Source organism: Scleropages formosus, chromosome 10 (assembly GCF_900964775.1).
Source record: "Scleropages formosus chromosome 10, fSclFor1.1, whole genome shotgun sequence".
NCBI lineage: Eukaryota > Metazoa > Chordata > Actinopteri > Osteoglossiformes > Osteoglossidae > Scleropages > Scleropages formosus.
The window spans coordinates 24,923,032-24,950,302 of record NC_041815.1 but is presented as its reverse complement, the minus strand read 5'-3'; the positions used below and the strand labels follow the sequence as shown (position 1 = coordinate 24,950,302).

Sequence of the window (27,271 nt, the reverse complement as noted above, 5' to 3'; positions counted from 1 at the left end):
ACAGGACCTGAGGAGGCCAACTTTCGACACCAGCACTCCACGTTGACAGAAACTGATGGCTGCATCCCATGGACAAGATCTGCCTATGAGAACTGGGACATTAATTTGTTAGCACCTAGCAACAATGTTATGAATTGCTATAAGTTGACTTAAATGTTTTTTTTTTTTTTTTTTTTTTTTTGTTATCCAGAATGCCCAGGAGTTTGGAGGTTTTTTGGTTCCTTTCCTCTGTGGCCAGTTGGCTTATCAACAGCTGTAATAATGGATAGTTACTGTAGTAATTTAATGTATAGCTAACTTTTTATTTGTATTATGCTTCTGATCCTTTGTTCAATGCTCTCTGTCACTGTGTGAGAAGAGTGAGCCATAAAAATAAATTTAATATATTGAAATGTAGGTCAGATTCATTAAATGTGAACCCCCCCACCCAATCTTGCCATGACTCCACCACCATTTTCACATGCACTGCCCCCTACATTTCCTATTCTACACCCCCAAATCCACCCAATCTCCATCCACCCAGGTGCACCTCCCTTACGTCCCCCACCCCCCCTCCACTCGTCATTACCCTCCAATCTTCATCCGGGCACCCTCCCAAGTCTCCACCCCACCCCCGATTTTCCTGCATTTCCCCCTCTCCTCCGCTAGGAAGCTGTCTGGTTCTTTGTTTCGTTCCCCCCTCCCTCCCTTCCTCCCCGCCCGCTCGAGCTCGCGCCCGCGCCTGCTCCGTTTCTCCGCGCGCCGATTCAGCGCCAACTTGTGGGACTGAGGAGCGGAACGCGCGCTGCCCCGCAGGCCGGAGACACCCCCCGTAGATCCCGGGCCCCGCAGACCGCCCCCGGCTGCAGGAACTCGTCTCCTCTCGCTCGGAGTCACACGACAATGCAATGGTGTAGGAGCGGGGCCGGCTGTCGTTGCGTGTCCGCACGGTGAGCGCCTTCCTCTGCAGCCTTTCGCCCCCCCCGCAGTTCGGAGCAGCCATTCAGTTCAGGTACCGAACCGAACCTCCAGCGGGGATGGGGGGACCGAGGAACCGTGCGGCTCTCCGGCTCCGCGCCGGCCGAACGAAACGGCTCCAGCGGAGCGAGTAAATCGTGCGCGCGGCGGCTGAGTCGCTTGTTTCCGTCCTCCTTCCCCGTGTTTTCCCGGTTTGCTCTGGCCGGTCTCAGATGCCTGCCCCCCCCCCGGCTCGTCCCGCTCCGTCCAGCGGCGTGTCCTCGGATAGCCGCCGGGCCTGAGTCCGGCCGCAGACTGCCGAGCGAGAGCCCGCTTCCTTTTCCGCGCAGCCGTAGAATACTGTAGAAATATTTATTTGAAATGATAACGGAACGACGCGTTTATCGCCGTCCCGTGTGCGAATGTAAAGCCCCCTATGATCTGTGCGTTCGGAGACACTCACTCGGTGAGTACCGAGATGCGTGGAAACAAGCCGTGTGTGTCGGTACCGTACAGTTCTGTCAGTCGGTGCGGTCACGGTCTCGTGTCGCTCACTCAGCCCGCTTCTTCTTCTTGTTGTGCGCTGCAGCGAATGGAATGCCTACATTGAACTCCCTTCGTGGTTAATTTTCTATTTTCAAAACCTTCCATCTGCACCCGGCAGCGCCGCGTAAATATCGGTCGAAATTTTTTTAATTTAAATTGCCGTCCATGTTCGCGAGCGTGTATCGTGGCTCGTGGGAGGCAGGAGGAGGAACCCGCCGCGCTTTATTCCTAAAATTAAGGGTATGTGGACTCGTGCCCGCATTTCCATTTGTGTCTACTTCGGGTTTTAATAGGGGGGAAACAAATTCTGCTGTTTTCCGTACTCGAGTCGAGGCCGAATGCGTGTTTGAACAAAACGGCTGTCGGTGTGGACGGAGCCACAGATCGCTGCTCGTAAATCGCGCTTTGGCAACAAAACCGGCGAACATCGCGGTCCTTCCTGGTCGCAAAGAGCTTCGGGAGGTTTCCCTCACCATATGAGGAGGAACTCCAGTGTCCTGTAATCACACTGGGGTTGGGAAATCTCAGGAACCTTCTTGGGTGAAGACGTGAGGTGAACTTCTCATGGAGAACAACATATATGGAGTGCTGAAGATGAGCGCAGTCAAGGGTCCCACCAAACACCTGGCACGCACCCACCCAGCGACCGAGGTTTTCGGTTTACCTGCTCATCAGGGGTTTGGTTGGGGGGTTGAAGGGTTTTTCCTGTTTTTTATAATAATAAAAAAAAAAAAAAAAATGTACACGTTACATGGTTCCAGGTGGGACTCAAGTGTGCTGGTGGCATTTCACTGCATGTTGACTTTTGCAGTCTTTCATTCAGCTGAAGCTTTTCTCCAGAGGAACTTGGCGTTAAGTTACTTAGACTGATTTATCCATTTATACAGCTGGGTAATTTTTACTGGAGCAGTTTAGGGCAAGGCACCTTTCTTTAGGGTACTATGCCAGGTGGTTGGAATCGAACCTGCAACCTTCTGAGCTGGAAGTGGTGGCTCTGACCACAACGCTACCTACAGTCCCATGATGACATTGTGAGTTTCTCAAAGCAGCAGATGCACCAGTTGACTATTTGGGGTTCTTTTCGCTGAATGGAAAAGCATAGTTGGGAGGGGGAAAAAAAAAAATTGTTTGCCCCTTTCAGATGTGTGCTCCACTCTGAGGTTTGGGAATGAAATGGTCCATGTCGCAGTGTGTACAGAAAGTCCTCGGTCGGAGTGGTCTGCGGTGGTTCCCGTTGGCTGTGACCAGGCTGATGGATGCAGTGGGGCTGCTTGCGGTGCAGCATTGTTTCCTGTAAAGAAAAGTTTATGGCTCGATGGGACCTCAGTCTGGGTGCCTTTGAAAGGGCTCCTTGGTTTGGAATTATATTTGGAATGCAGAAGTTTGTAGTTGCAGCTCTGGTGGGGACAGGTGACGCTGAGGGCCAAATCCCAGCGTCTCGCACCAAAAGGCAGAAGCCTTAGAAGACTTGTAGTCTCTCACAAGCTGCTCTATAGGTGGAAGGACTCAACATGATCATTTTATTTCAAGGGATGGGGTTAGGAGAGGTCAGTCCTTTTTTTTTTTTTTTTTTTTTTTTGGTTCTTAAGATGGATGTAATTAGCCATCAAATTGAATTGTGCCCCCCCAAAAAAAATACCCACATGAAACCCATTAAGGCAAATGCACCCTGTAGAGGCTTCATGATGCTAGCTGGACCTAACTGCGTTTCCGCTGATCTCTCCTTCCCCCTGTTGCCTGGGAGGATGATGCACGTCCCGGATTGCTTTTCCCGGATCTGTTTGACGGTTAAACTAGAGACGGGGAAGTGGCGTGGGCAGCACCTCCTTTGATGAGAGCCAGCTTGTCACCCTCCTTTTACATTTATTAATTTTTCTGATCCTTTTCTCAGCAGCAACTTTGTGTTAAGCTACTTATAATTATTTACCTGTTCATACAGCTAGGTAAAATCCCCCCCCTTCCTTCCTGTAGGTACTTGACAGGTACTAAATTTTTCCATTCTCAAGGGGGTACTACAGATGCAGTTGGGATTCAAACCCTCAACCTTTGGATCCAAAGTCAGCAGCTCTAACCACTACGCAGCCAGCTGTCTTCTCATATCTCTGACACCAGTAACAACCAGCTTGTCAGAAGTGTCCCTTATTCATCTTCTGTCATGTTCATGAGCTCTTGACTGCCTTGCTGCAGATCCTGCTTCACAAACTCTTTTAGTTCTCTGACTCAATCACTTGGTTTTATCTATTTATGTAACTGTATTGCTATAAATCTTTTTCTGCTCTGTGACAGCAAGCACACACTGGGATTTGAACGAGGAAACTTCTAGACACAAGTTCATCGACCATGATGCCCCCTGCTGGCCTGTAGCTGAGTGGCCTGGAGGGTAACTCAGTCCACTGCACATCTCTGAGGGTCACCACCACTGTAGTTGCTTCATAACACTTACTCTGGAGACAAACTGTCAGAAAAGTAACTTGCAATGTTAAGCTACTTACACCAGTTTACCTATTTATACAGCTAGGAAATCTGTACTGGAGCAAATCAAGGTAAAGTACCTTAGTCTGGGGTGTTAGTCGTGGGTCAGACTCGAACCTGCAACATTTGGATCTGAAGGCAGCAGCTGCAACCACTGCATCAATCGCCCTGATGGCCCTGCAGAAGCTTGACAGACTGCAGCAGACGAGCATATTTTCCATTACTACGGTTAGTTTCTTCTTTCACTGGCTTGTAGCGTTTAGAGCTACTGCCTTTGGACCCAAAAGTTGCAGGTTTGAATCTCACCTCCAGCTGTAGTACTCTTGAGCAAGGTACTTACCCCAAATTGCTCCAGTGAAATTACCCAGCTGCATAAATGAGTAAATAATAGTAAGTAGCTTAACATTGATGCTTTTCTTCAAAATGACTTGCAATTTAATGTGAAATGTAAAGAAGTTCTTGAATTTGATGCTTTTTCTTTTCCCCTAGTCATTGGGGTTGATGGCAGGACAAAGCACCTGTGAGATGGACAGGCACGCTGGCTGACATTTGGTCCACTGCCACGCGCTTTCCAGAATGTTCCCTGGGAATCAGCATGGGTTCTGAGCCACATTCTGAACTTGTTTGCATTTCTGAAAGACGTCTTTCATCAATTTGCCTGTCTTCAGCTGAAAGCTGGAAAGTGTCAGATAGGAAGTGATGGCGGCAGTTCTGTTGGTCCGTGACAAGGCCGGGTTTTTAGGGAGGTGTTAGCATAGTAAATGTTTTACCGGTGTGCAATTGTCCAGAAAAAGGTAGTGTGCTGAGGGGAAACGTTGTGTGATAGCTTTGGGGGGAAGAGGGGAGTGGTATCGTTTCCTGGACTGAGTTCAACAATGAATAAGAAATTGGCGGAAGGAGCCCGAAGCTGGTTAGCTTGTGGGGGAGGGGGGCGTACAGCGAATGGCATTTCCATGCTTGTGGAGAGTCTCTCCCCCCCCCCCCCAACGCGATACGCACAATCTCGGCCTTTGAGAGATTTGTACTCGACGGAAGGTCCGGCCCAGTAGATGGTGAAGGTGGAGCTTTTGGAAGGAATAGGTAGATGGTGACTGAGTGACCATGGTCACTGACCCCTCCCTTGAGCACACGGGGGGGGGGGGGAGTTGTATGGCTAACCTGTGAAAGGCTAACATTCCCCATTCCACGCTATCGCGTACCCCATGCACTCAACGTTTTTAACGTGGGTTTCAAACCCTATCTGGTGCGGAAGAGTCGCCCACCCCGCTATCATGGTATTGGCAGCAAGGTGGTACACCTACCAACTGTGCGGTAAACCAGGTGAGTGCTGCTAATGCTAACATAGCGACAATACATAAGTTTTTAAAAGATAAACAATTGTCAGGGCATCTGTGCTCAGACCCTGTCCTTTGCCATTGACACATACTGACCTGGGATCAGTGTCGTTGCAGGGATGGGTGCTGCACTTTAAAGGGGTTTGATCGCTGTCCCTTCAATTACAGCTGCTTGTCCTGCACAGCTGGTGCCCCTCCTAAAGCCTCCCTGTTTGCATATGGCTTATTGACCTGCGGTTTGGCCCTCCCGCAGGACAGAGGAAGGCGGGGGTCGGCTCCCATGTGTCCCATCTGGCGGACCTTGCTCTTGAAGGTAATTGAGAGTCTCATGGTGCCTCCTGGGCACTTTCTCCTCAATGCTGGAGTCCTCTAGTGAGGTGGGGAGAGAGGAGGTGGACACTCCTGCTCTTCGGAGACACATCTCTCCTCCCCGGTCCTTGCGGTGCAAGCTTTCTGAACGGCTGCCCTGGAGCTCCACTTCTGTTTGGTGAGGTGTGAGCAGCTCAGTGTGGGGCACCCTCACGTTCAATTGATTACCGTGACGTCTGCAGTAGCGTGATGTAGCACGCCGGGCCGATGCTTCAGGGAAGTTCTGTCAAACATGACCCGCTTTATTTGCATTTCGCTCGCACCCTATTTTTCCTTCTGAAATACTGCTCTTGTAGATTTGCAGCCTACGTTTTATGATGTTATTTTTGGGTGTTGGGGTTTTTTTAATATCCTTTGATGGAATAAATTTTGTAGCATCTCATCATCCATGTCTCTGGTTAGCGAGTCTCTGCTGTTCTCTGCTCCCACAGTTTAGATACAGCATTGTGTCCAAACACTTCCCCTGTCTGTCTGCATTTACATTTACTCACTTAGCTGATTCTTTTTCTTCAAAGCAATTTACAAAGTTACACTACTTGCAACTATTTACCCATTTGTACAGCTGAGTAATTTTCCTGTAGAAATTTAGGCTAAATGCCTTGATCAGGGGTATTACAGCTGGAGGTGGAATTTCAAACCTGCAACCCTTGGGCCCAATGTCACCACCTCTAACCAACCAGCTGTCCCTATATGTAGTGGGGCTTTTTTTTTTTTTTAAACTAGACCAACTTAGGGTAAGTATCTTGCGCAAGGGTTCTGCAGCTGTAGGCAGGAGTCAAACCTGTGACCTATGGGTTTAAAGGCAGCAACTGTAACCACTATGCTATCAGTTTCTTTCTGAAATGGGGTAGGAGTGAAAAGCTCGCGTTTAAAGGTCTTTGTCTTCGTATGTGTGCTTTGAATGAAAGTACAGGACAGACACCTGATGTTTATAGTCCCGAAAATACAGTATATATTGTTTCTGCATGTTTGTCTACGTAACGTTATAAGTTGCCATTCTGTTTTCGGACAGTGTTTATATCCTTTTGGAATTTTGAATCTGGATCTGAATGAACTGCATGTACCATTTACTCACTGGTGTTTGTCGAGATCGCATTTTGCTCTTTCCCATGTTTTCTTGTTGCAGTCATTTACTGTAATGTTGTTATGTAAACAAGCTGATGCGAGTACTGTCCAGGACTGGAGACTGACTCCAAACGGAGGCAACGTGAGGAGGTTCAGAAGCATCAGTAGCAAGTACTGGCAACGTGGCGAACTAGAACCTCCCAGGTTTCCATGCGCAGGGCTGCCGGTGTTTCTGGGAAGCCCGCGGCATGGCGCCTGCTTTGCTCGCGTGGTTCCGGAAAGAGCCGTTAAGAGCCCCCGGGAGGCTTTCGCTCGCTTCCTACGCCAAAGGGTCTTGGATCTGACGATCCTCCGTGCTTCTGTTTACACCTCTCCCCAGGAGAACGGGGGCGAGCTTCTGTTGTGGGAGGTGGCAGATGGCCCACGCTGGGACTATTAGAATAGTTATCGTTATTAGTTTTATAGCGTGCGCCTTTAACAGCTGCGACAAACTCGGGAGATATGGGGGCTTCTGGGAAGACATGAGGAGCTCTAATAAGCCACCCCCCATGGTACGTATTGCAGACAATCCCCTCAATCTCACTTCTTTCTTCAGAGACAGGTCTTTAAACTGGAGGATTATGGGAGGGACATCAGGACTGTCACTTGTTTGGCTGCAGAGCTCTCCTCACTATAGGCTTTGTCTCTGCTCCAGCGGAGGCTCACAAAAGAGCCCTGTGTCTGCGTGAAGGACTCATTTTTGTTTTCTGTGGTTGCTTTTCAGTTATTTGTCTTTAAATCGCAGAAACTCTGGCCCTTTATCTGTGTCTTACTCCGGTCACTTTGTCTTGCTCTAGGTTGCTGGGAGCTCAGGACTTCCAGGATGGGTTAGGGGAGGGTCCTTCTGTACCACGCGGGGTGGTCTACATCAAAATGTGTTGACAAAGCCAGCCGCCCCGCTCGCAGACATCCAGGGCAGCGGGCGGGAGGAGACGAAGCGCCTCACACCCACACGGGCCTCCCTTTCCGCCACCTCCGCGGCTCACGGCTCCGAATGTGTGGAAGCTGAGGGCAGACGCTGCGATCGATCCATGACGTCCGCTTGGCTCCTCTATCTGCTTGGCAGCTCACCCGTTTGGTTTCCAAGGCAGCCTGGTTGGCCGGAGCGCCTGGAAGCCTGGCAGCAAGATTGTTGATGGAGCGCACCCCCCACCCAATTTGCACCCAAGCACACTTGTTTATGGCTGTTTGTCAACAGTTCCTCCGCTTCTGACAAAATACCAGCAGCGCGCTCCAGATCGGCGACAAACGATAGCCTTTTTGCCAGTGTTGCGAGTCTGCGGTTGGATGCTTAGAGGGCAGTTCCTGGCACATTTACCATGTTTTGTAGGAGGTGAAACACTGCTCGTGTTTTAACACTCAGGTACCCGACTGGGTGCAGGTTTTACGTTACAATTTCATGAAGCTTGTTGTCGAGCCACTTCTGTCATTTCTGCATCTATTTACACGTCTTCCCTATTTGGCCTCGCCCAAACATAGCTGCTCCTCTAGAGTAAAAATACCGTAGTGTGGATTGTAGTAGGGTTGGTTACACGGTCTAATTATAACCTTTTTCTGCCTGTAGTGTCATTAGTACAAATTTTGGTAAGTGAGCAACCTTGTGGGTGGTTAAAGAGCCAGGAGTGCCCACACCCACGGTGGGCGGCAAGCACCGGGAGTCAGTTTCTATAAACATGTGCTCCTTTACCCTACGCGTGTCTTTTAGGAAAAGTTCGCACTGTTATTTTCCAACAGGAGGAAAAACTTATCATATTGAAATGTTTCTAACAAGTGCATTGGATTGATTGCATGTTGTGGAGTGCTTTCCAGCAGGACTTCCTCCTCCTCAATGCTTGTTCCTTCCTGGCCCCTTATATGCCACTGCAGCTTTTCAGCGGCAGTCAGCTATCTGATGGCCCTCCCGATTGTTCCCTCTCCTTTGTTTCCTTGCTTTCAGACTGAGACGGTTCGAGAGCTGCTTTGGAAAATGGTGAAAAAAATCCTGGTGACCAAGTATCCACCAGTACCGGCTCTAAAATAACCGCTTTAACTTCCAGTTTAGTTTTGGGCGGAATTGTCCGTAAGCTGATCGCTGCTGTCTGCCTGGAATGGTTTTCGATTTTGTTCCGCTGGCCTACGGATGTGAAGCACTCTTCGGTTTCCAGGTACCTCTGTGGAAGCGTCACGAACAGCCTTGTCTCCTCGCCGTTGTCCGCAGTTTAATTGCTTTCCGTGTTTGCGGTGTGGATTTTGGGAGGAAGCCTGTGATTACAGCTTGGACTGAGTAAGGAGGTGTCATCTCTGTGTTTGGCCTCCATCCCAATTGAGGATCCCATCCACTGCAGAGTTGTGGGTTTTTTTTCCCTTAAAAGAGAAAAATGGTCCTAGTTTGCTGTTGTCTTCTGTACTGGAAAGTATGACACTTGGTTTGTTCTTCCACTTCCTCACGAAGTCAGTACAGACCACACTGAATCGCAGTACACGACGCGCCCCGGCCTGGTTGCAGTCATGCCGAATGGTCCAGTAGGCTACACCCAGTTTAACTCTGAAATGTTGTTTGGTCCTTGTAGACAGGTGTTACCGAGGTTTATTATAGCTGCTGTTTGCTGTTCCTGTTTTCTTTTTATCTTCACCCCCACCCTGTAAGTGGAACTAACCCACTGAAAGGCAAAACTTAACTTCTAATTCTTACCCCCTCCCACATTGGAACCCTCATACACAACTGCTTTTTGCTGAGAGAAAAATCTCTGGCAGTGGAAAGTTATTCTTCCAGTGTGTTGCTGACTGTGGTTCGTTATTCTTTCCATATGTAGTATGGGAGGGGGGGGAATATGTCATTAATAGTTCCTTCAGCTCGCTTGTGCGCGTGTCACATTCCCGCCTCTCAATTTACAGCCTCTCGCATGTTATCTTTCTGTGTGTTGAAACAGCATGTCAGTCAATCGCTCATTTGGATCCGTTTTGTGTTTGCGTCCAAGCAAACGTCTCGCTGTCACTAAATCATGATCCAAGTCTCCCTCCCTCCCTCTCTCGCTCACCCTCTCGGTCCGTGTGTTCGTAAGAGATGAGTCAGTCAACGATGGCGTGAGCTGTGCGCATTGCTCCTGGGCTGCTGCAACATCTGGCTACCATTTGGCCCTCTGCCAGTGCGCAGGCGGGGCGTGATGTTTGTTTATTTATTTAAATGTACATCATGTGCTAAATCTCTGAGCCAAAGCCTGGCGCTCGGAGCATGGGGGATGCTGCTGGGGGGACTGGGGGGGATGGCCGTCATTTTGATGCGTCCTGATCCGCTACAGTGGAACAGCGAGTGACCTGGACCAGAAATGTGTCGTCATCAAACGAGTGGCTTCCCGTGGGTCTGTTGAACTGGTCCATTGGTGCCAAGAGGTCAAGGTCCCGTCCCAAGGTGCTGCTGCACTGACAGACAAGCCAAAGCGTCTACCTGCATCTCCAGCATCCCTCTGAAAGTTAACACTGTGACACATCATTATGCACATGCAGAGACCACATACTTTTCTCTATATAGCTTAATGTTTTTTGAGTCAGGTGTGAGGTGAAGTGTCCTGTCGTGTTATAAGGTGTGCAGATTTGATTGTATATTCTAAGTGTCTAGGGGCAGCTGGTAGGGTAGTGGTTACATCTTCTACCTTTTGGATTCAGTTGCAGGTTTGAATCTCACCTCTAGCTGTAGTATCCTTGAGAAAGATACTTACCCTAAATTGGTCTAGTAAAAATTCCCCATCTGTATAAATGGGCGAGTAATTGTATGTAGGTTTATTGTAAGTTGCTTTGGAGAAAAGCAGCAACAGAACAAGTAGTAAGTGATACTGTGCAGTTAAGGCACTATCTCTGATCCAAAGAGGGGCTGCATTTGTATTCCTCATTCACAATTTCAGGTCTTCACCTCTGCGTCGTGCTGTGCATGAGCTCTGCCTGGGGGGAACGCTACCCGAGATCTCTGCACAGCAGGGGCGGCACGAAAGCTGCTCATAACCGGGAATTCCTTTGGAGTTCTCGTGGCTTTCCTGCCATCCTAAGCATCTTTTTCACATCATGCTTGTTTGAGTAATCAACTGTTTAAAAGTAGACCATGGTGTAGTCTCCTGTCGCCCCCAATCCTAGTGTAGAAAGGAAGGCGAAGCGGCCCATGGTTTGATCAAGAACAGTGATTGGAAATGTAAGGAAGGAGTACTTGGCAAAATGACTGGAGGTTTTTTTCCCCTGCAGTCCTGCATACTGAGATGCACAGAAATGGAAGACTTCAGCTGTGAGTGAGGAGTACAGCACTTCCATTGGGGTTTGGACAGTGTCTCACCCTCTTCTCACTCATTGTTAACTGCTTGTCCAAGTCAGCATCCAGTTGGTAGCAATTCCTTACAGATCCTCTGCCGCCCAGACCTGTAGACTATGAGTGAGCCTCTTTGGATACGAATGTCCGGTTATCCAGCCTTGCAGTTGCTGGATTAGACCCACTTGGGAAAGATCTTGCAGTTCATGATATACAGTCTATGGACCGTGGTCGTCCCACTTGGAGGTGTAGCATCCTCTGTTGGTTGACGGCCTCAGCCGTGGGTAGATCACCAACCCTGAGTACGGATGAAATGGAGCGTATGCCATGGCTGAAGGTCTCGGTGATGACGGAAAGTGTGTCTACGTGGTAACTGAAGACAGTGTGTCAGAGAATTACTCTCCTACCATTCACCTTCTCTAATAATCTCGTAATGAGCATTTCACAGCAGGGAGGGTACAGAGATGCCAGGCAAGTGTTATGTTAAAGGAAATTAAAAATATGAACACTTCTGCAGCCATGTATTGGAGGTGTTCAGGGACCAGTGAAACGCTTGCCTTTGTGCAGGTGCAAAAATAAAAGGTCTTAATGGTGGAAATGGGCTCCTTTTGTGCTGAAAAGAGCACGGAGCAGAGATTTAAAGCTCAAATAGTCAAAGCAGGAAATTGTTTAATGATATTCTTATTGCAGTTATAGAATACTGTAGGGCTACAGTAAATAAGGCCCCAGGTGCAGTGAGGCATATGTAACGGGATGAATATAACGGCAGGGATGAATATAAATGCCGTAACCTCTGCTGTGAGTCGCTTGTCAGGACAGCGCAGCCTCCCCTTCCTCCATTTCGATAAGCAGCTATAGCTGTGTTCGGAGGACAAAGAGCTGCAGATTCCATTGCTATTTATAGACGGGTCTTAGGTACAGATTAATATGGTATTGTGAAATTGAAGGAGCGAGCCTTTCAGAGCCACCGAAGGCGCACCGCACCGAGATCACAACAGTTTCGTTCGTGATCTCGGCAGCGTGGAAGGTGTCTTGGTTTTGCCCTATCTTCTCATCCCCCCTCCGACTCAGCATGCTGACTTTAGGAGATGTTAAGTTTGGAAGCAGGAACCTTCAGTTTTGAAAGGGAAGTGTTTGCATGAGTGGAAGGAAACGGGAACCACACACTCAGCTGATGAAATATTCCATGAGTGTTGCTCACAAGAGTCATCACATTCTGGTTGCTTGCAGATGAGTAATCTGCCCTACCTCCATCACAAAATGAGTTGTGTGTTCATGTAGCTGGACACTTCTCCAAAGCAACTTAATGTCAGTATCATTCAGTAATTTGCCTATTTTACTTGTGATATACGGTAAAATTATCGTTAGGAGGTAGGACTCAAACCTTAGTCCTCAGAGTGTAAGGTAGCAGCTACGAAGTCTCTACATAACTACACACCCTGATTGCACAGTATTACTATGTTCGATGCTTCCATCTAGAGTAAGCAGTCTGAACTTATTCTGGGGAAAAGTTTGGACCTATAAGCATTACCTAACTCCATCCAAGGGCAATTTTCAGGTTCTAAATCCTTTTTTTTTACTATTTTTTTGGTGACCCAGTTATGAAGTCCTTAGTGGGTGTCTGGAGAGGATGTGGTGTACAGTGTCCTCTGCGCTTCGTGAACAAAGACCTGCTTTTATTATATCTGACCTTGCACTGTCACCTGGTCCAACCAGGTCAGCGTTAGAACCCTCATCTGGGACACAGGCTTGGCCTTGGGAGGCAGAAGTATAACAGTAACGCCAAGCCATCCATGTTAAGTTCAGAACAAGTTGCCTTAGTGCCAGCATCTGAACAAAGGAGAACATGAGTCGCCAGATATCCGACAACGAGACACAAGAAAGGCCTTCTTGCCATCAGCTTTGCTTCCCAAATTGGGATTTGGGTGAAACGTGATTAAACTTCAGCTGATTGGTTTCCTATCAAGTGTTGGCTTCAAATGTGCCATCGTTGCGAGTGAGGAAAATTGGAGGGACCCGACGTCGGATTTGCCAGCTTTTCTCCCAAGTCACATACGGCTGAGTAAACAAGGGTACGTTCAACAGCAGCTTTACAGACACATGATTGTAAAAGCACAGCTTGCTTGTCTGATACTGCCGTTTTGCTGGTGCGTGTCATTCAAGTAGCTGCCTACAGAAGTGAAATTTGTAGCAGATGGTGTTGGATTTATTAATGAAGGTGTCAGAAGCTCAAAAGAGACATGGGTCTTGAAAACTGGAAGGGATTCAGCAGTTGTGAGAGACGGGGGGGGCTGTTCTGCGCCGAGCAAAACTAAGTAGCGATGAACAGTGAATTTCGGACTCTTGTTGAGTTTTGTCCAAAGTGCTTTTCACAGGGTGGTGATGTTGGTGCTGAATGCAATTTGAGAGCTGTTTTCAAACCGCAGACTGAAACATCTCTTCCAAGTGCTTAAGCAAGCTGAAGAATCAATTTCTCCATGCAGTGTATACATGTCTCAGCGGAACGCTTTTCATTATCAGAACAGCGATGCGTCGAGAGTGGACGTGAACTTCACCTCCCTGTTTCGAAGTGTGGATTCTGTTACACGGGGCAGGATGGAAGGAGGACATTCCAACAGCCGTCTTACCCAGGCATGTCTAAGGGGGCTGAACCCGGTGCTGGAAGTCCCCCTCATCCGGTGTGACAACAATTTCCCACGGCTGCCACTGGCACCCGGTCACGGTTCATCTCCGGGAAGCATCCGCAGAGGGATGGCTGGCGTTGCTCTGGGGGTGAGGGGCCCAGAACCGGGCGATTGCTCTGGTTGCACGCTGCAGCCACGACACCTGTCTTGTAGCTCTAAAGGCTGGTGAGATCTGGTGGGATTTCGGTTTTGTTGGAAGGCTGCTTGGTGCCCAGCAGCTGTCTCTCTAATCCAGCGTGCTTAATTTAGAGGGGGGGGGGACTTGCATATGAAAGCAGCGTTGGCCAACTGTACAGCCCTTGTTGGGAATGTGAAACGAAGGCTCCTATGCTCCCGGCTCTCTGCCTTTTACGTTGTTTTCCAAGCAGGGCTGCTGTAGCAAGATCTTAGGATTTCGAGTGATTGAATCACACATCCGGTGCTTCAACAAGGCCTCTTTGAGGTGGATGTCTGCTCAAAGATTCTTTTTCCACGAGTGGATCAACTGTGCCATGGCACTGGGACTTGGAGGCTGTGTTGACTGCACCCAGCCCCCCTCCCCTCCCCCCCCCCCCCACGCGCTGCAGTGCACAGGGCTCATTGTTTACATTGTTTTCCCCAGGCGTCCGAATGGAGGAGCACACGCGGCCTGAGCCTGGATAGCCAGGACCTCTGTCTGCACAGCCAGCCGGGGCCTGGTACCACCCGGCTCAACGGGGAGCCGGATTCAATAGCAGGGCTCTCACTCCCCAGCACGGGGTGGGGGGGTGGAGCGTCAAGAGTACACTGGCAGCGTCCTGCTCAACAGGCCCCCCATTCTTGACATTCCTTTCCTGTTTTAATGGAAACCAGAGGAGGGGGAATTGGAGTAGGAGGATGAGCCAGCAACCTCTGCCCTCTCTTACAGTGAGGGGGGGGAATGTCAGCTGGAAAATGCCAAGCCTTCAGTACGAGACAAAATTCCAATTTCACCCCAGTTTTCGGCATTGCCAGCCCGTGTACCTGCTATCAGCGTGGTGTTGAGTTCAGCGTCCCGTTATTCAGAGTACAAAACGTCATCACGTGACATTTGGTGTGAAGCAGCTCAGGGACCATTGCTACAGGCCTGAATATCGATGTTTACATACTCCTCGCATGCACTGTTTATACATACTCCTCCGTGATCTTCAAACTTCGTGTCAGGGAAGGACGCTAATGGTGGCGAGGATGTATCCCCTCACTGGTTGTCTGTCTCTGCACTGCGGGTCGTTCTCACTACTTTGGTGCAAATTGTCGAGTAGGCACAGCTGGCATACTGCAAATTGACATTTCCAAATTTTTATTTTTTGTGGGAAGTTGTATTTTTAGAAGTGTAGCTAAATCGGCCAGTTCTTTACCCAAGGCTATAAACCTCTATCTAAATTTTGCCTTATCGAGCTCATAAGAGAGAGCAGTGCACCGGATCGCTGTGGCCGCTGTCTTACCAGTTCAGCCGGAAAAGGTCGGTTGTAAAAGTGCTTTGATTCCACTCAGGTGCTCTTTTCTCGTTAATTTTCCGATGACATGGCGTCATGTTAAAAATGGTCAGGTACATTTTCCTGCAGGGTCCCACCATGGCGTCTTCTCTTCCACTCTGCACTCCTCTGACCCCCAGTGATCTTGCATTGTGGAGAAAATCGAGCTCAGCTGACATTGACCTCACCTCGCTCGAACCCATGCTCTAACCATGCTGCTGTAGCTCAGCTGGTCTCAGACTTGGTGCGATGAAGACCCCTCCACCGTGAACCCCTCGTCATAGGGTTTGTAGCACCCGTGTGCCAGATTGGTCTTTTTAGAACCAAACTAATTAATGTAGCCTCAACTCAACAGTGCCTGTAACCTACTTAGGAGACCCGTGTGCTCGACCTTGGGGTCACGGCGTGGTTGGCGCTGCCCTGGTGACGCCCGGTGCTGGATGGCATGGAGCTGGCTGTGTAGGGGCAAGTCTTTCTGGAGGTTGTCAGAAATGCCTCCGACTGGGAGATGTCGCATTTTCCACTATAACACCGCCACTGGACCCTCTGTGGTCACCCTTGACCCCGGAGGAGTTCGCTGACACTAACCGTGATTTGGGCACAGATCTGCACCGTATCTCGCCCTTTGTTGGTCGTCTTTCTCTCTGGTACATCAGTGGTAATTGTACAACTAAAGTAAATATTTACTCTTTGGAAAAGTCTCCCCCCCTGAGTTTGGAAAGATATTTACTCTCAGTAAATGAAGCTTAATGTGTGTTAAAGGGATTGGATTGTAATAGTTGGGTGTGGTATATGATAATCTTTGCTGGGTATGTGTTACAATGGTGCAAGAGGTCTTTGTCTAAGATGGTTGTGTAAATAGTTGGAAAGTGTTGTATTTGATGGATGTATTTATGTACCTTTGGATTCAAAAGGCAGTAACTCTAACCGCTACACTAGGGAACAGCTGGTAGTGTAGTGGTTGGAGCTACTGCTGTTCGATCCCCACCTCCAATTTAGGTACTTGCCCTAAATTGTTCCAGTAAAATTACTCGGCTGTATACGTGGGTAAATAGTTACAAGCTTAACTGTAATCATTGTAACTTTAAGATTGTAAGTGACTTTAGAGCAAAGTACCAGCTAAGTGTATGGTTTTTTCAATAAAATGTCATTCCCCTTTGCGTTTTGTATTTTGTCATGGATCATTTTATGGAAGCGATGAGGGTCTCAACTGTTATGCTTTGGTATTGTGGTGGTTTTACTCAATGTGGAGATGTACGTGTGGGGGGGAGGGGGACATCTACCTCCTGCACAGGTGCTTAGTCTACATCATGGTGCGTTTCTCCCGCAGGTGCTGAGCAATGCTGCTGCTCCAGCCAGGAGTTCCACGGGTCTGAAGGTTCTGCCATCGAAGGGTGCGGACGTGCAACGGGGCGCTTGCCCAGGGGGTCCATTACCGTGGCACCACGCTGTTGGATGCGGCTGAGCAAAGGGCAGAGGAGGAAGATACACAACTGACCCCGTTTCCCCCCCCTGCCTGCCCCCCCCCCCCTTGAGGACAGGCATGACTGTGGTATGATGAAAGAGTAACTGGGGTGGAAGCTGTGCAAAGGAAGAATCGGCAGGACGAGTGGCGGGAGGGGGGGGGGGTGTGGGTGGCGTGAGCAACCGAAAGAGAGTGAGAGGGAGGCGGCGGGCGGACTGGCACGCGACGAGGAGCAACCATTTCCCGGGTGGCACTCCCAGCTAGGCGGAGGAGAGCTGCTTGCCGACTGCAGGTTCTCTGGAGGATGACCAGCCTATTCCGGCGCAGCAGCAGCAATGGGGGCACGCGGGGTGCGTCAGCCCCCGGGGAGCTCAACAACAGCAGGCCGGCCCGCCAGGTGCGGCGCCTGGAATTCAATCAGGCCATGGAGGACTTCAAGACTATGTTCCCCGGCATGGACTACGAGGTCATCGAGTGCGTTCTGCGCTCCAACAACGGTGCCGTGGATGCCACCATCGACCAGCTGCTACAGATGAGCATCGACGGACAGGGATCAGATGACAGCTCTGACTCGGATGACAGCATCCCGCCAGAGGTCAGCGAAGAGGAAGGGGGTGGAGCCTGTGATCAGGAGTGGGCAGGGGTTGAGCTTCATTGGTAGGGATTGGCTGTACAAGTTGATTGGGGTTGGGCCCTACAGTGCAGTCCGTGGGGGGTGGTATCTTCCTCCACAGTATCAGGAGTTAATGCGCCAAAGCCGTTTGTTAAGCTAACATCAATCTACAGATTTCCTTAGTGGAGCTTGTTGGCCTGAGTGGAGCCATTTGTGGGGCTCGGCGTCTTTATTTCTATTTGTTTTTGCGTGTAACGGCAACCACCGATGCATTTTCTCCATCCGCTGCATCGTAAGAGGATCGGATCGAGGCTGTCGAAGGAACATAAGTGTTTGAAGGGGCACTTTGTGTTCGTTCAGAGTGGAAAGTCAGGGCTGCGAAAGCCCTCTTTGTGTGAGCTCATTATGTCGTTGAACTGAGAAATCCAATCGGTTTCCTCAAAAGCTTTGAAGACCCACAGCAGTTAATGCCCCCTGCGGCCAATCTCGCTGATTCAGGTCTGTCTGAGGGTTTTTTGGTTCCCGCGGAGACCTGCGCCTTGGATACCTGCTCCGCATCCAACCAGGGTATAAATCCATCCTTCCGCTTTCCTCACTTGCTGAGGATCCTCCACCTTTCCAGTGGCGGCACAGGGTGACTGTTTTGATTCAGTTCCAAGTCGATCATGAACCCTAATCCATTAAATGTCCTCAGTGGCCTCATGTACCCTCCACCTATGAGCTCCTCTGTTTTTTTTAAAGTGCTTATTTCTTTTTAAAAACCATCTTGTTTATGCTGCTACCGTATCGCTGACCCATTTCCACAAGTGATTTGTATAAATATAGTATATCTCTGTTCCTGTTTTCCCATCTCACTCCCCTTATGAAAACAAGCGGAGACATCCTCCCATGCAGCCCTGGTTTAGCAGGACCAGAATCACGTCCTTAACCCTTTCAGGGCCACTGAAAGAGGCAGGGGTGACGGGCAGATGGAAGCATGGTGCTCGGGGTGTGCAAAATGCACAGTCCACATCGTTACCGGCAGGGTGTGAGTGTTTATGAAAGTGCTCTGTGAGGGTGTTTCCTCTGTAACCCCTGCGAAGATCCAAATGAAGCTTTAATGGGCAATGGATGTGAGTTCTGAAAATAACATAATTGAAATATCGGATCGGTGAATAACCCCCGTACCTTTTCCTTTCTTCAGAGGCCTGCATTCAGCTCTGGCGTGCTGCACACAATTAGGTTTTCAAATAATTAGTGAATTGCTCTACTCCCCATTAATATAGACATGGTTGTCAAGATGGGCCTGAATGTAAATTCTTCTTGTTTCTTAGTGTTTAAACCAATTTCTCTCGTCCTGCCCACTCCAGATTTTGGAGCGGACGCTGGAGCCAGATAGTTCTGACGAGGAGCCCCCTCCTGTGTATTCCCCACCCGCGTACGATATGCACATCTACGACAGGAAGTACCCGGAAGCTCCACCCACTCCGCCACCCAGGTAGGAAGGGAATCGCCAAGAGGGGAAGCTGGAGGCTCAATGGAGGATCGTACAAAACAGCGATTTCGTAACAAACGCTGCAGAGTGCCATTACAGAAGTGTGAGCTTTCCACATGCAAGGCAGCAAGAAATAATGCTGCACACGTTAAAATAATCGGAACGCAACGGAAGGAAGTGTTCGAATGATGTGAAATTCATAATGCTAATGTCAGCAAGAGGGAGCGTTTAGCTGAACTACATCTCAATTGTGTGAATTTCCTTTCAAAGCTCCATCTGCTGTTGGTTTTGGGGAGTTGCAGGTCATGTTCCTAGGGCCAGTTTTGTGTGTGTGAGTGACAGAAAAACAAATGGGTGTAATCACCAAATAAGAGTATACCCCTTCCACACACACAGTAATCTGTTATATTTTATCAGTACGGGTCCCATGTGACTCCACTGCACATTTACTTTTCATTTAGCTGATGCTTTTCTCCAAAATGACTTACAATGTTAATATACTTAGTTATTTATCCATTTATACACCTGGGTAATTTGTACTGGAGCAACTTAGGTTAAGTATCTTGCTCAGTGGTACTACAACCCGAGGTGAAATTCGAACTCTGACCTTTGGGTCCAAAGGCAGCAGCTCTAGCTCAAAGGCAGCTGTAGCAGCACTACACTACCATCTGTCCCCTGCACAGTAGAGAGACAGTTGACAGATTCAGTGGAAGAAATTGAGTTGTGCAGATGCTCTTGTTTTGAATGCTAGTGGAATGAGCTTCAGGCCCTTTTCACGCTCTCTTCTAATCTCCTCCATTCCAGGTTCGAAGCCCAGCCTCCTCCCGGGCACCGACAGGTGCGTGGATACAGGAACTGGAATCCACCCCTGTTAGGGAACCTGCCTGATGACTTTCTGCGCATTGTGCCCCAACAGTCAGACAGCACAAAGGTATGGGTTGCAACCCTGACCTGTGCTGAGCAACAAGTGCAGTGGGTTAAAGGACCATTCTTACACTCAAACATGGTGCCTCTGACTGCACCTCACAGAATTTGTACCTAAATTGTTTCTTTACTTAGTACACTAACACACAGCTGACAGTCTCTGCTTTAATTCAATACCCATCAGTGGTGCAGGGTTTTGCCACCCTGACAACTGTCCCCCCCCCCCCCCCCCCCCCCCCCCCCTCCATCCCAGGGATCTCAGAGCAGTCTGTCCCAGCCGTCATCTTCCTCATCCTCCTCGCTGTCATCCATGACCCAACGGGTGGCGCCGGGGGGCGGAGCAATGCCAGTTGCTGTGGCAACGGAGCACGAGCGGAAGCTGAAACAGTACCTGGAGGACGAGCGCATCGCTCTTTTCCTCCAGAACGAGGAGTTCATGAGGGAGCTGCAACGCAACCGTGAATTCCTCATGGCCCTGGAGAGAGGTACACACCACACAGCAGCGCATGCCTGCCCGTCTGTCTGCTGCGTCTGTTCTGTCCATCTGTTGCCCAGCCTGTAGGAGAGCCAAAGTTTCTCCCTCAGGATACGGCGCCCGTTCTGCTAGACTTTTGACAGTGACGTCTGTCCTGGAGTAGAGTGCTCGCTCACGCCTGTAGCGTGTTGGTTGGCTTTGTGTGTAGCTGGCCTTCATTCATCGACAGTTTGTGTTGTACGCCTTCACAGCAGCAACGTACTTAAGTGTGAACCCTTTATTGGTTCTGCACCTTTTGGTCCTGGTCTCGCTCATCTGTGGCCCAGCCCATTTTGGCCTTGTCCCATGCCCTTCTGCTTCTTTTGTTCCTGGCTCTGTCCCTTTCTGCTCCTGTTCCATGCTTTTTTTTTTTTTTTGTTCTATCCCCACCCCTTTTTGACCCTCACCATTCCTGCCCCTTTCTGGTCCCACCTCCCTTTTGAGCCCACTCCTTTCTGGTCCCATTCACTTTTTTTGGTCCCCTTTTTGACCCCACTTTTTGCCCTTTTCTTGCCCCTTCCTTTCCTCCCCTCCCACAGCGCAGCTTTTCCACCCAGCGTCCCTCTGCTGTTAAAGAGCGACTCGGCCACTATCAGAATTTACATGCAGAAATGCAGCAAGTGAAGCTGGGTGTGAGGTTTTGTGATTTGTACCCATATGAGACCCAGTCTACCCCAGAGACATTTAAGCAATTCCATGGCTAATCCGGCTAAATTAAATTGGACACTGGGCCCTGATTCCAGGGAGAGGCACGTGACAATGTTTTTATTCCAGCTCGCAGATTGTTCTGTCTCCCGTTTCCGCTCAGTACTGCTGGTTTGTCTCTCCCAGATGAGACAAGTTCTTTATCAAGGGAGGAGCACTGATATGTCGCAGAGTAGGAACACAGTCTTTGGGGAGCCACGGTATAGCTGTCCACTCCCACCAGTTCCCATTAGTCTGCTTTGACTGGTTCGGGTCTGGTTCACCTGGAAATGCCCTTCCTGTGTGTGTGCGCCGTTCTGCTGTCGTAACATCCACTCTTTCTGTTTTAGATCGGCTGAAGTACGAATCAAAGAAATCCAGGTCCGCTCATTCATCCGCTAGCACGGAGAATTCCACAGCAGGTAGATATCATTGATGTAATCACAAACCCCCCAACCCCCACAGAGCCCCCCACTGCCACACCTCCACTGGTGCCCAGAGACCCTACATTTGTGGGTTGCCGGTGCTCTGTGTGTTGCGCTCCAGGGTGTGTCTGCACTTTTGAGAAATGTGACCCATATGGGTTAGTACCCCTCCCATACTCTCCAGAAGATACCATCTTCTGGGGCTGGGGTGGTGCTTTAGCTTGCTACGCAGCTTCTTTTCAGCAGCTTTGGACATCTGCTTCTAAGCGCTTTGTGTGTCAGCGTTCGGTGTCTAGGAATTGATCCCTCTGTGTATCGGCAAAGAGCCACCCAGCCAAGGGTCCTTTGTTCTTTTGTAGCTTCTTTATATGAAACCTATATGTTTAGCACTCTGGACTTAGCTGCTTTAACACCCCACTGATCTTAAGACCACTGCCGCCACCCAGACTGTGCACTTCCTGCCAAAGACCTGATTGCAGAGGTGATTGTGCCTTAAGGTCAGGTGGAGTGTTAAAGTGGCTAAGTCTGAGTTCAGCAAAAAGGGATGAGCTTTAATCAGTGCCAGAACCCAGTCGCAAGTGCTTGTACGTCTGTGCCTCAAAGAGCTTCTTCAGAGCAGCAAGCAAGGAGACGAGAGGGGCAAAAAGTGGAGGGGGAAGAGGGTTGGGCACGTCTCTCAACCTCGGACGCTGCAGCTGAGGACTTCATTGTGCGTGTGAGAGTCTGTGTGGTTGTATGGGTACGTGTGCTCTATGCACAGATGCACACGCACATCTCGGCACTTACCTCTGTTGCAGGGGAGCACTGCACTTCGGGCTCCAGCGAGGCCTGCACAGTGGTCTCTGATGACGCCTTGTTCCGAGACAAGCTCAAGCACATGGGCAAATGTAAGGCAGCCTCCTTGTGTGACAGATTCCTCTCTAAAGGGAAGTCATTCCTTTCCTTTTAGGACTTGAGCTCTTTGTGTTAGTCAAGCAAAAGGGTTTCTACCCTCCCCCCCCACCCCAGTAACAGCACTGGCAACATATGCCCTCTGTTGTTCAGTTTTAGAAAGGAGATGCTATTTCCTAATTTGGAATGTGTTGTTGTAGGTAGATGTTAGGGATTTTAAAGGTGATTTAAATGGTACATTTTCCATTGTTTAGTACATAACATTTAGAAATATAACTATTGTAACATGATGCACTGTCATCTTGGTGACACCAATGATATCCGGCCTGTGCAGCAACACGGAAGAAGCTGTTTGAAATAGCCAGAGCTTTCTCTGAGAAGACCAAGCGGCGGAAGACAAAGAGAAGAACTCTTCTGAAGCACCAATCGTATCCTTCAGTTTGTATTCAGAACCCTGCCCTGGACACACCCCATGCCCAGACTGCCTCGCCCACAGACTGTGTTCCACCCCTTCCATGCCCCTTTGACACTCCCATAATAAACTGCTCCACTCCCACCAGGGGAAGGCTTCCTCACTCCAGTCTTGTATTCTGTATGGACTGTGGAGTCCAAGGAATTTCATAATTAAATGGGTTATGGTGGAAATAGTGAAATATCTATGCATGCTTTCACCATCATTGAGGAAATTTGAGCCACTTCAGAGTTCTGAGTGTATGAATGTGGAGTATCTGGTGTAGGAGGCTGAGTGCCAGTTTTTGTAATATGGGAAGTTCTGGAGCTGAAAATCAATGCAGAATGCTAGTGCTGCATCTATCAGGTGCCTACAAGTCCTGGGGGGGTCCCTGCTGTGTGTGTATGTCCTTTTCTTTGACCCACCCCCCCTCCTCTAGGCTGGGCATTGCCGCCTCCACTGCCAACCTCCTGGATGACGTGGAGGGAAACCCATGTGGTGAGGAGTCACTCGTGACACTACATAACCCTGCCAATCGAGCGCATAAGAGCATTTGCTAATCTACCTGCAGGAATGCACAGGAGATGTAGTTGAATGCTGTGGTGCTTGTGTTTCCCCTGCAGAGGAGGAGAGCCTCCTCAGGAGATCAGCTGCTCAGGAAGAGGAAGAGTCCCACAAGGAAGCGTTGTCATGGTGAGAGCCCACGTCACCATCCCGGAGGCTAACTGAGCTTACGTCAGACCCCTCCCCCAAAGGAAGCCATGTCAATTATCTGTCTCCTGTTGTCATGGATCTCGCAACAAACTGCCTTGATTATTTGAAATCTAATCAAATGCCATGGCAATTGACTGATTATGAACTCTGATGCTCTTTGTCAGATTTACAGAGCACAGGGAGGGAAATGTAGTGCTAATTACACCATTGCGGCTTTAATCCTGTTATTTTCATAGCGCCTACCCAGAGATTGCTGGCTTAGTTCTCCATGATCACTAATCAATGAGCGCTTAATTGCTCCACTGCTTTTTTTTTACCCCCACCCCTCATCTGGCTAACAAACATCCTCCCTTCCACATGCAGATCCCGCCAGACCTCGCCACTGCAGGGTTTCCATGGCGACAGCAGAATGACCCATGACTGGTGGCTTGGCAGCTCCTTGACTCCTCCCTCTATGACCCAGACCAGGCAATCCATTGTGTGCCCGTGGCTTGGGAAACACCCCCCTCAGACCACACCCAGGCAGAGAGGAGCTGCGCCACACCGCACCATCATGCCGAGCCCGACCGAAGTCCCCCTCAGTCTGAGCTGTTCGGCTTTATTAATCCTGTTAGTTCTTGGACACTTGTTTTTGATTTAACATTTAGAACAAATGCAGCAGTCTTTGTCAGCACCTACCTTTTTGTTGTTTTGCCCCCCCCCCCCCAACTACCTATCACTGATTTACCACTATGAGTCTGGTTTTGTTCTGCTGATATATGTGTAGTTCCATGTACCAACAAACACCCTCCCTCCCTCCACCCTTGCTGGGTGTAACTGGTTCAGGTCATGTGGGGGCAGCGGCTGTAGCTTTGATCCGTGTCAGGGTTTTTGGGCTCCACAGACACACTAGCGCCTAGCTAGCTGTTATGTCCGGATGCGGCCATTGGATCGAAGGCTGGGGACCGGTTAAGGCACCCGCGGAATCTCTCTCCTGTGAGAGCCCCTCTCTTTGGCAAAAACTCTTCGCCATTAGGTTGATAAAAAGAGCATCTGAACCACCTTTCGAAGGCAACCCTGATGGGTGTCTTCTGGCTTAGGGCGAAGCCTCGCACCTGGGGCTGTGTGCTCTCCAGCTGGGAGCAGGGCCAGCAGCAAGTCTGCAGACTTGAGACAGCCCAGTGCGCACAGGGAAGATGTCCCGGAATCCGTGTAACGTCCCTGCGAGGCCAGAACCTGCCTCCTGTTTATTACCTTTGATTTTCCCAAAGCCAAACTGCACATGACCTTTTGCCCTGTGGTTTTGCCACACCTGAGCCGATGTCTCACGCAGGCCCGCAGCAAGTCCTCAGAAGGCATACATCAGGGAGGGAGAAACTGCTTACAGAACGACGTACAAAGCTCTCCCTCCACTCCACACTGCCATATATCATTCGACTTCCACGTCACGTTTATTTTGTATTCAGTTTTATGTGTGTGTCATCTGAAAGGGTTGTTACTATAGCTAGAAGCCAGTATTAATGTTCTTACTAAAGTAATTGTTAGGAGTACTTGATCTAGAGGAGCCAGTTTATATCTACTGGTAACTGATGAATGTGTGTCATACTTTTAATGGTGAGACTTTTTTTTTTTTTTTTTGCAATGCCTCTGTGAGGACAGATATTGATATTGAGCAAAGTGTACTCCAAAAATGATTTTGGTGAAAAGGAGGCACTTGGGATTCGGCGTGGGACTAGTCTTCTATGTTCCTGCACCATGATTTGACGTGTCCTTGGTCAGTTGAAATAATAAAGGATTTGCGGGTGATGAGATTCCCATTTTGCTTTGGGCTCGACCCAACTTTGCTGTCCAGGATAGGGTGTTTCCTGATTTAATAATATTAGCGTCGTTTTAAGGATATCCAGCGGCTTTACAATGTCTCCCAGAGCTGCCGAACAGTGGCAGTCATGTCACACCCCATAACCAGATCATTGCTCATCTGCACCTCTCCCTTGTAGAGCTGAGCTCACAGAAGAACCAAGTGATGAACTGGGGACACGGGTTCCGTGAACGATGACTCCCAGTGGTGTCTTAGTGTCCAGTGACTGTGGCTGCCGAACAGCAGAGCCAACGGTTGAGTTGAGAGTGTAGTCGAAGACCTTCCCACGCGGACGAGTTCTTACCTCACTCTAGTTCCACAAATGGCCTTCCTTTCTTTCACAAGTCCAGCTGAACACGCCAGTGTGAGATGGTCAGTGTTCTTGCAGCGAGAGAATCCCGAACAGCCCCTGAGCACCTGCAGGGCCCAGAACGCTCATCCTGTATAAGGAGGCGTCAGTTGGGAAGTAGACCTGACCTAATGAGGAGAGTACTCTTGTTGCTTTATGGTTGGGAGGGTCACAGTGGTGTTGGCCTGATTCTACAAGTTCTGGCCTTCAAAACAAATTTCCATCAGTGTTCAATGCAGCGGTACTTTTTTGCTATCCTTTTTTTTTTTTTTGCAGGTTGATATCACTGTTCTCTATACTCGGTGCTAAGGATCTATACATGACACACATATCTATTTAAGCTTTGATCGCAGTAACACGAGCATCATTTCTGTCCTCCAGACATCAGATGTGAAATACTGTAGACGTGATTTTCTGGTGAGTCGTTTGAGATTTGGATGGCAGTCAAACTGAACCAAGGTTTACCCAGGAATGAAAAATATGTAAGTTGTGGTAATTTAAATATTGAGACTGGTTATTGAGCACATCTTCAGGTTCGAGGAGACCGCAGCAGTGTGGCCTTTAGTTTGGCTGGAGAGAAGCCTGTAACATGGTTTGGCAACCTGTTTGATTCCTCCCATCATCCACACCTCCACGTCCTGACACATCAGATATTGTTTGGCGACGTTGGTTGCCGAAAGGTAAACTTTGGATCGATGCTTTTGGTGGCAGGATTCAAACAAACGTTCACACTCATTGGGTTCCTCTGGGCCCAAAGTCAGGGTCATGCTTGCATGCGAGTTTTTGTTATTCTAAGTTGGGGTGCCGTTTAGCCGTTTTATCACTATGTATTCTAGTAGGTGCATAATTCTCTCAGGGAATGTCCACCATTCTTTCTGTCCTTTGGTCAAACCGGTCTCAGTGGCAGGGATAAGCACAACTGAATAATGCCTGAGGGGCCAATTTTCTCATGGTTTTGGGGGGAGAAAAATATCTTTATAATTCTCTGGACAGGAATAAAATGTTTCCATGGCAGATCAGGAACTGTTGGGGTAAATTAATTGGATATGCGGAGGCTGTAAACTCAACTCATGCAGGATGCTGTAGTTGATTTACTGCTGTCATAACTGAAGGCCATGAACAGAATGCAGGAAAGCATTTATGGTCGTGACAGATTGCTACGGGATGGTATGTACCGGCATAATCCGTAGTTCTCCAGGTTCTGCTTTCCACACAACTCTGAAGTCTATATATGGTGCAATTCAAACTGTTTAACCAGTCTCTTTTTAATGCACAACTTTTAAAAAAATTTTTTTGGTCCAATGAACCAGTGCTGCAGCTGCGGTGTCAACATTGCCGTCTCCAGTGACCAGTAGCTGACCATGTTTAGCCATATTCCAAGAAGGCTCCTGTTTGTATATAAGCCTGATGACGTCCTGAACATGGCCCATGTGGCAATTTCTTTTCACAGGTCTATCTGCTTAATGAATGTACAGAATTGAGATGAGGTGTACCTGCATATAACACAGTATACATGTTTACAGCATGTATGCGGGGGTCTGTTGTCAGGGTGGCTCTTAACCCTATTATAAGAATGTATGCTTTATTTACTGGTAAGGAAATTAGGCAGAAACAGTGCTGTTTTATGTTTAACAAAGAATAATATGCATTTACTCAACAGCTAACAGGTTACACCCAGAAGCAAGTTATTAACCGGAGGTGGAAAAAATTAAAATAAAACTTCAGCCTTTTTTTTTTTTTTTT

General features: G+C 48.9%; 1 protein-coding gene across 4 annotated transcripts; it reads left to right on the top strand.

Annotated features, from left to right (window-relative positions):
* Positions 1 to 616: 616 nt before the first annotated feature.
* Positions 617 to 27,271, top strand: cuedc1b (CUE domain containing 1b). 4 transcript variants are annotated; one of them, XM_018748912.2, is made up of 11 exons: positions 617 to 929; positions 16,518 to 17,247; positions 18,615 to 18,742; positions 19,544 to 19,670; positions 19,917 to 20,148; positions 21,212 to 21,283; positions 22,084 to 22,173; positions 22,512 to 22,605; positions 23,068 to 23,126; positions 23,252 to 23,321; positions 23,706 to 27,271. In XM_018748912.2, coding segments are annotated over exons 2-11 (1,164 nt in total). In that variant the 5' UTR covers positions 617 to 929; positions 16,518 to 16,956; the 3' UTR covers positions 23,707 to 27,271. The 4 variants fall into 4 exon arrangements, with proteins under 4 accessions (XP_018604428.1, XP_029111206.1, XP_029111208.1 ...); XM_029255373.1 differs by having other exon boundaries at positions 617 to 991; XM_029255375.1 differs by lacking the exon at positions 617 to 929 and adding an exon at positions 1,029 to 1,402.

Bases quoted from the DNA above. Each gene is read 5' to 3' on its own strand.
- cuedc1b (XM_018748912.2), top strand. From the start codon at position 16,957: ATGACCAGCCTATTCCGGCGCAGCAGCAGCAATGGGGGCACGCGGGGT. The intron at 19,671-19,916 runs GTATGGGTTGCA...CCTCCATCCCAG, and splicing joins AACAGTCAGACAGCACAAAG to GGATCTCAGAGCAGTCTGTC. The intron at 22,606-23,067 runs GTATCCTTCAGT...CCCCTCCTCTAG, and splicing joins ACTCTTCTGAAGCACCAATC to GCTGGGCATTGCCGCCTCCA.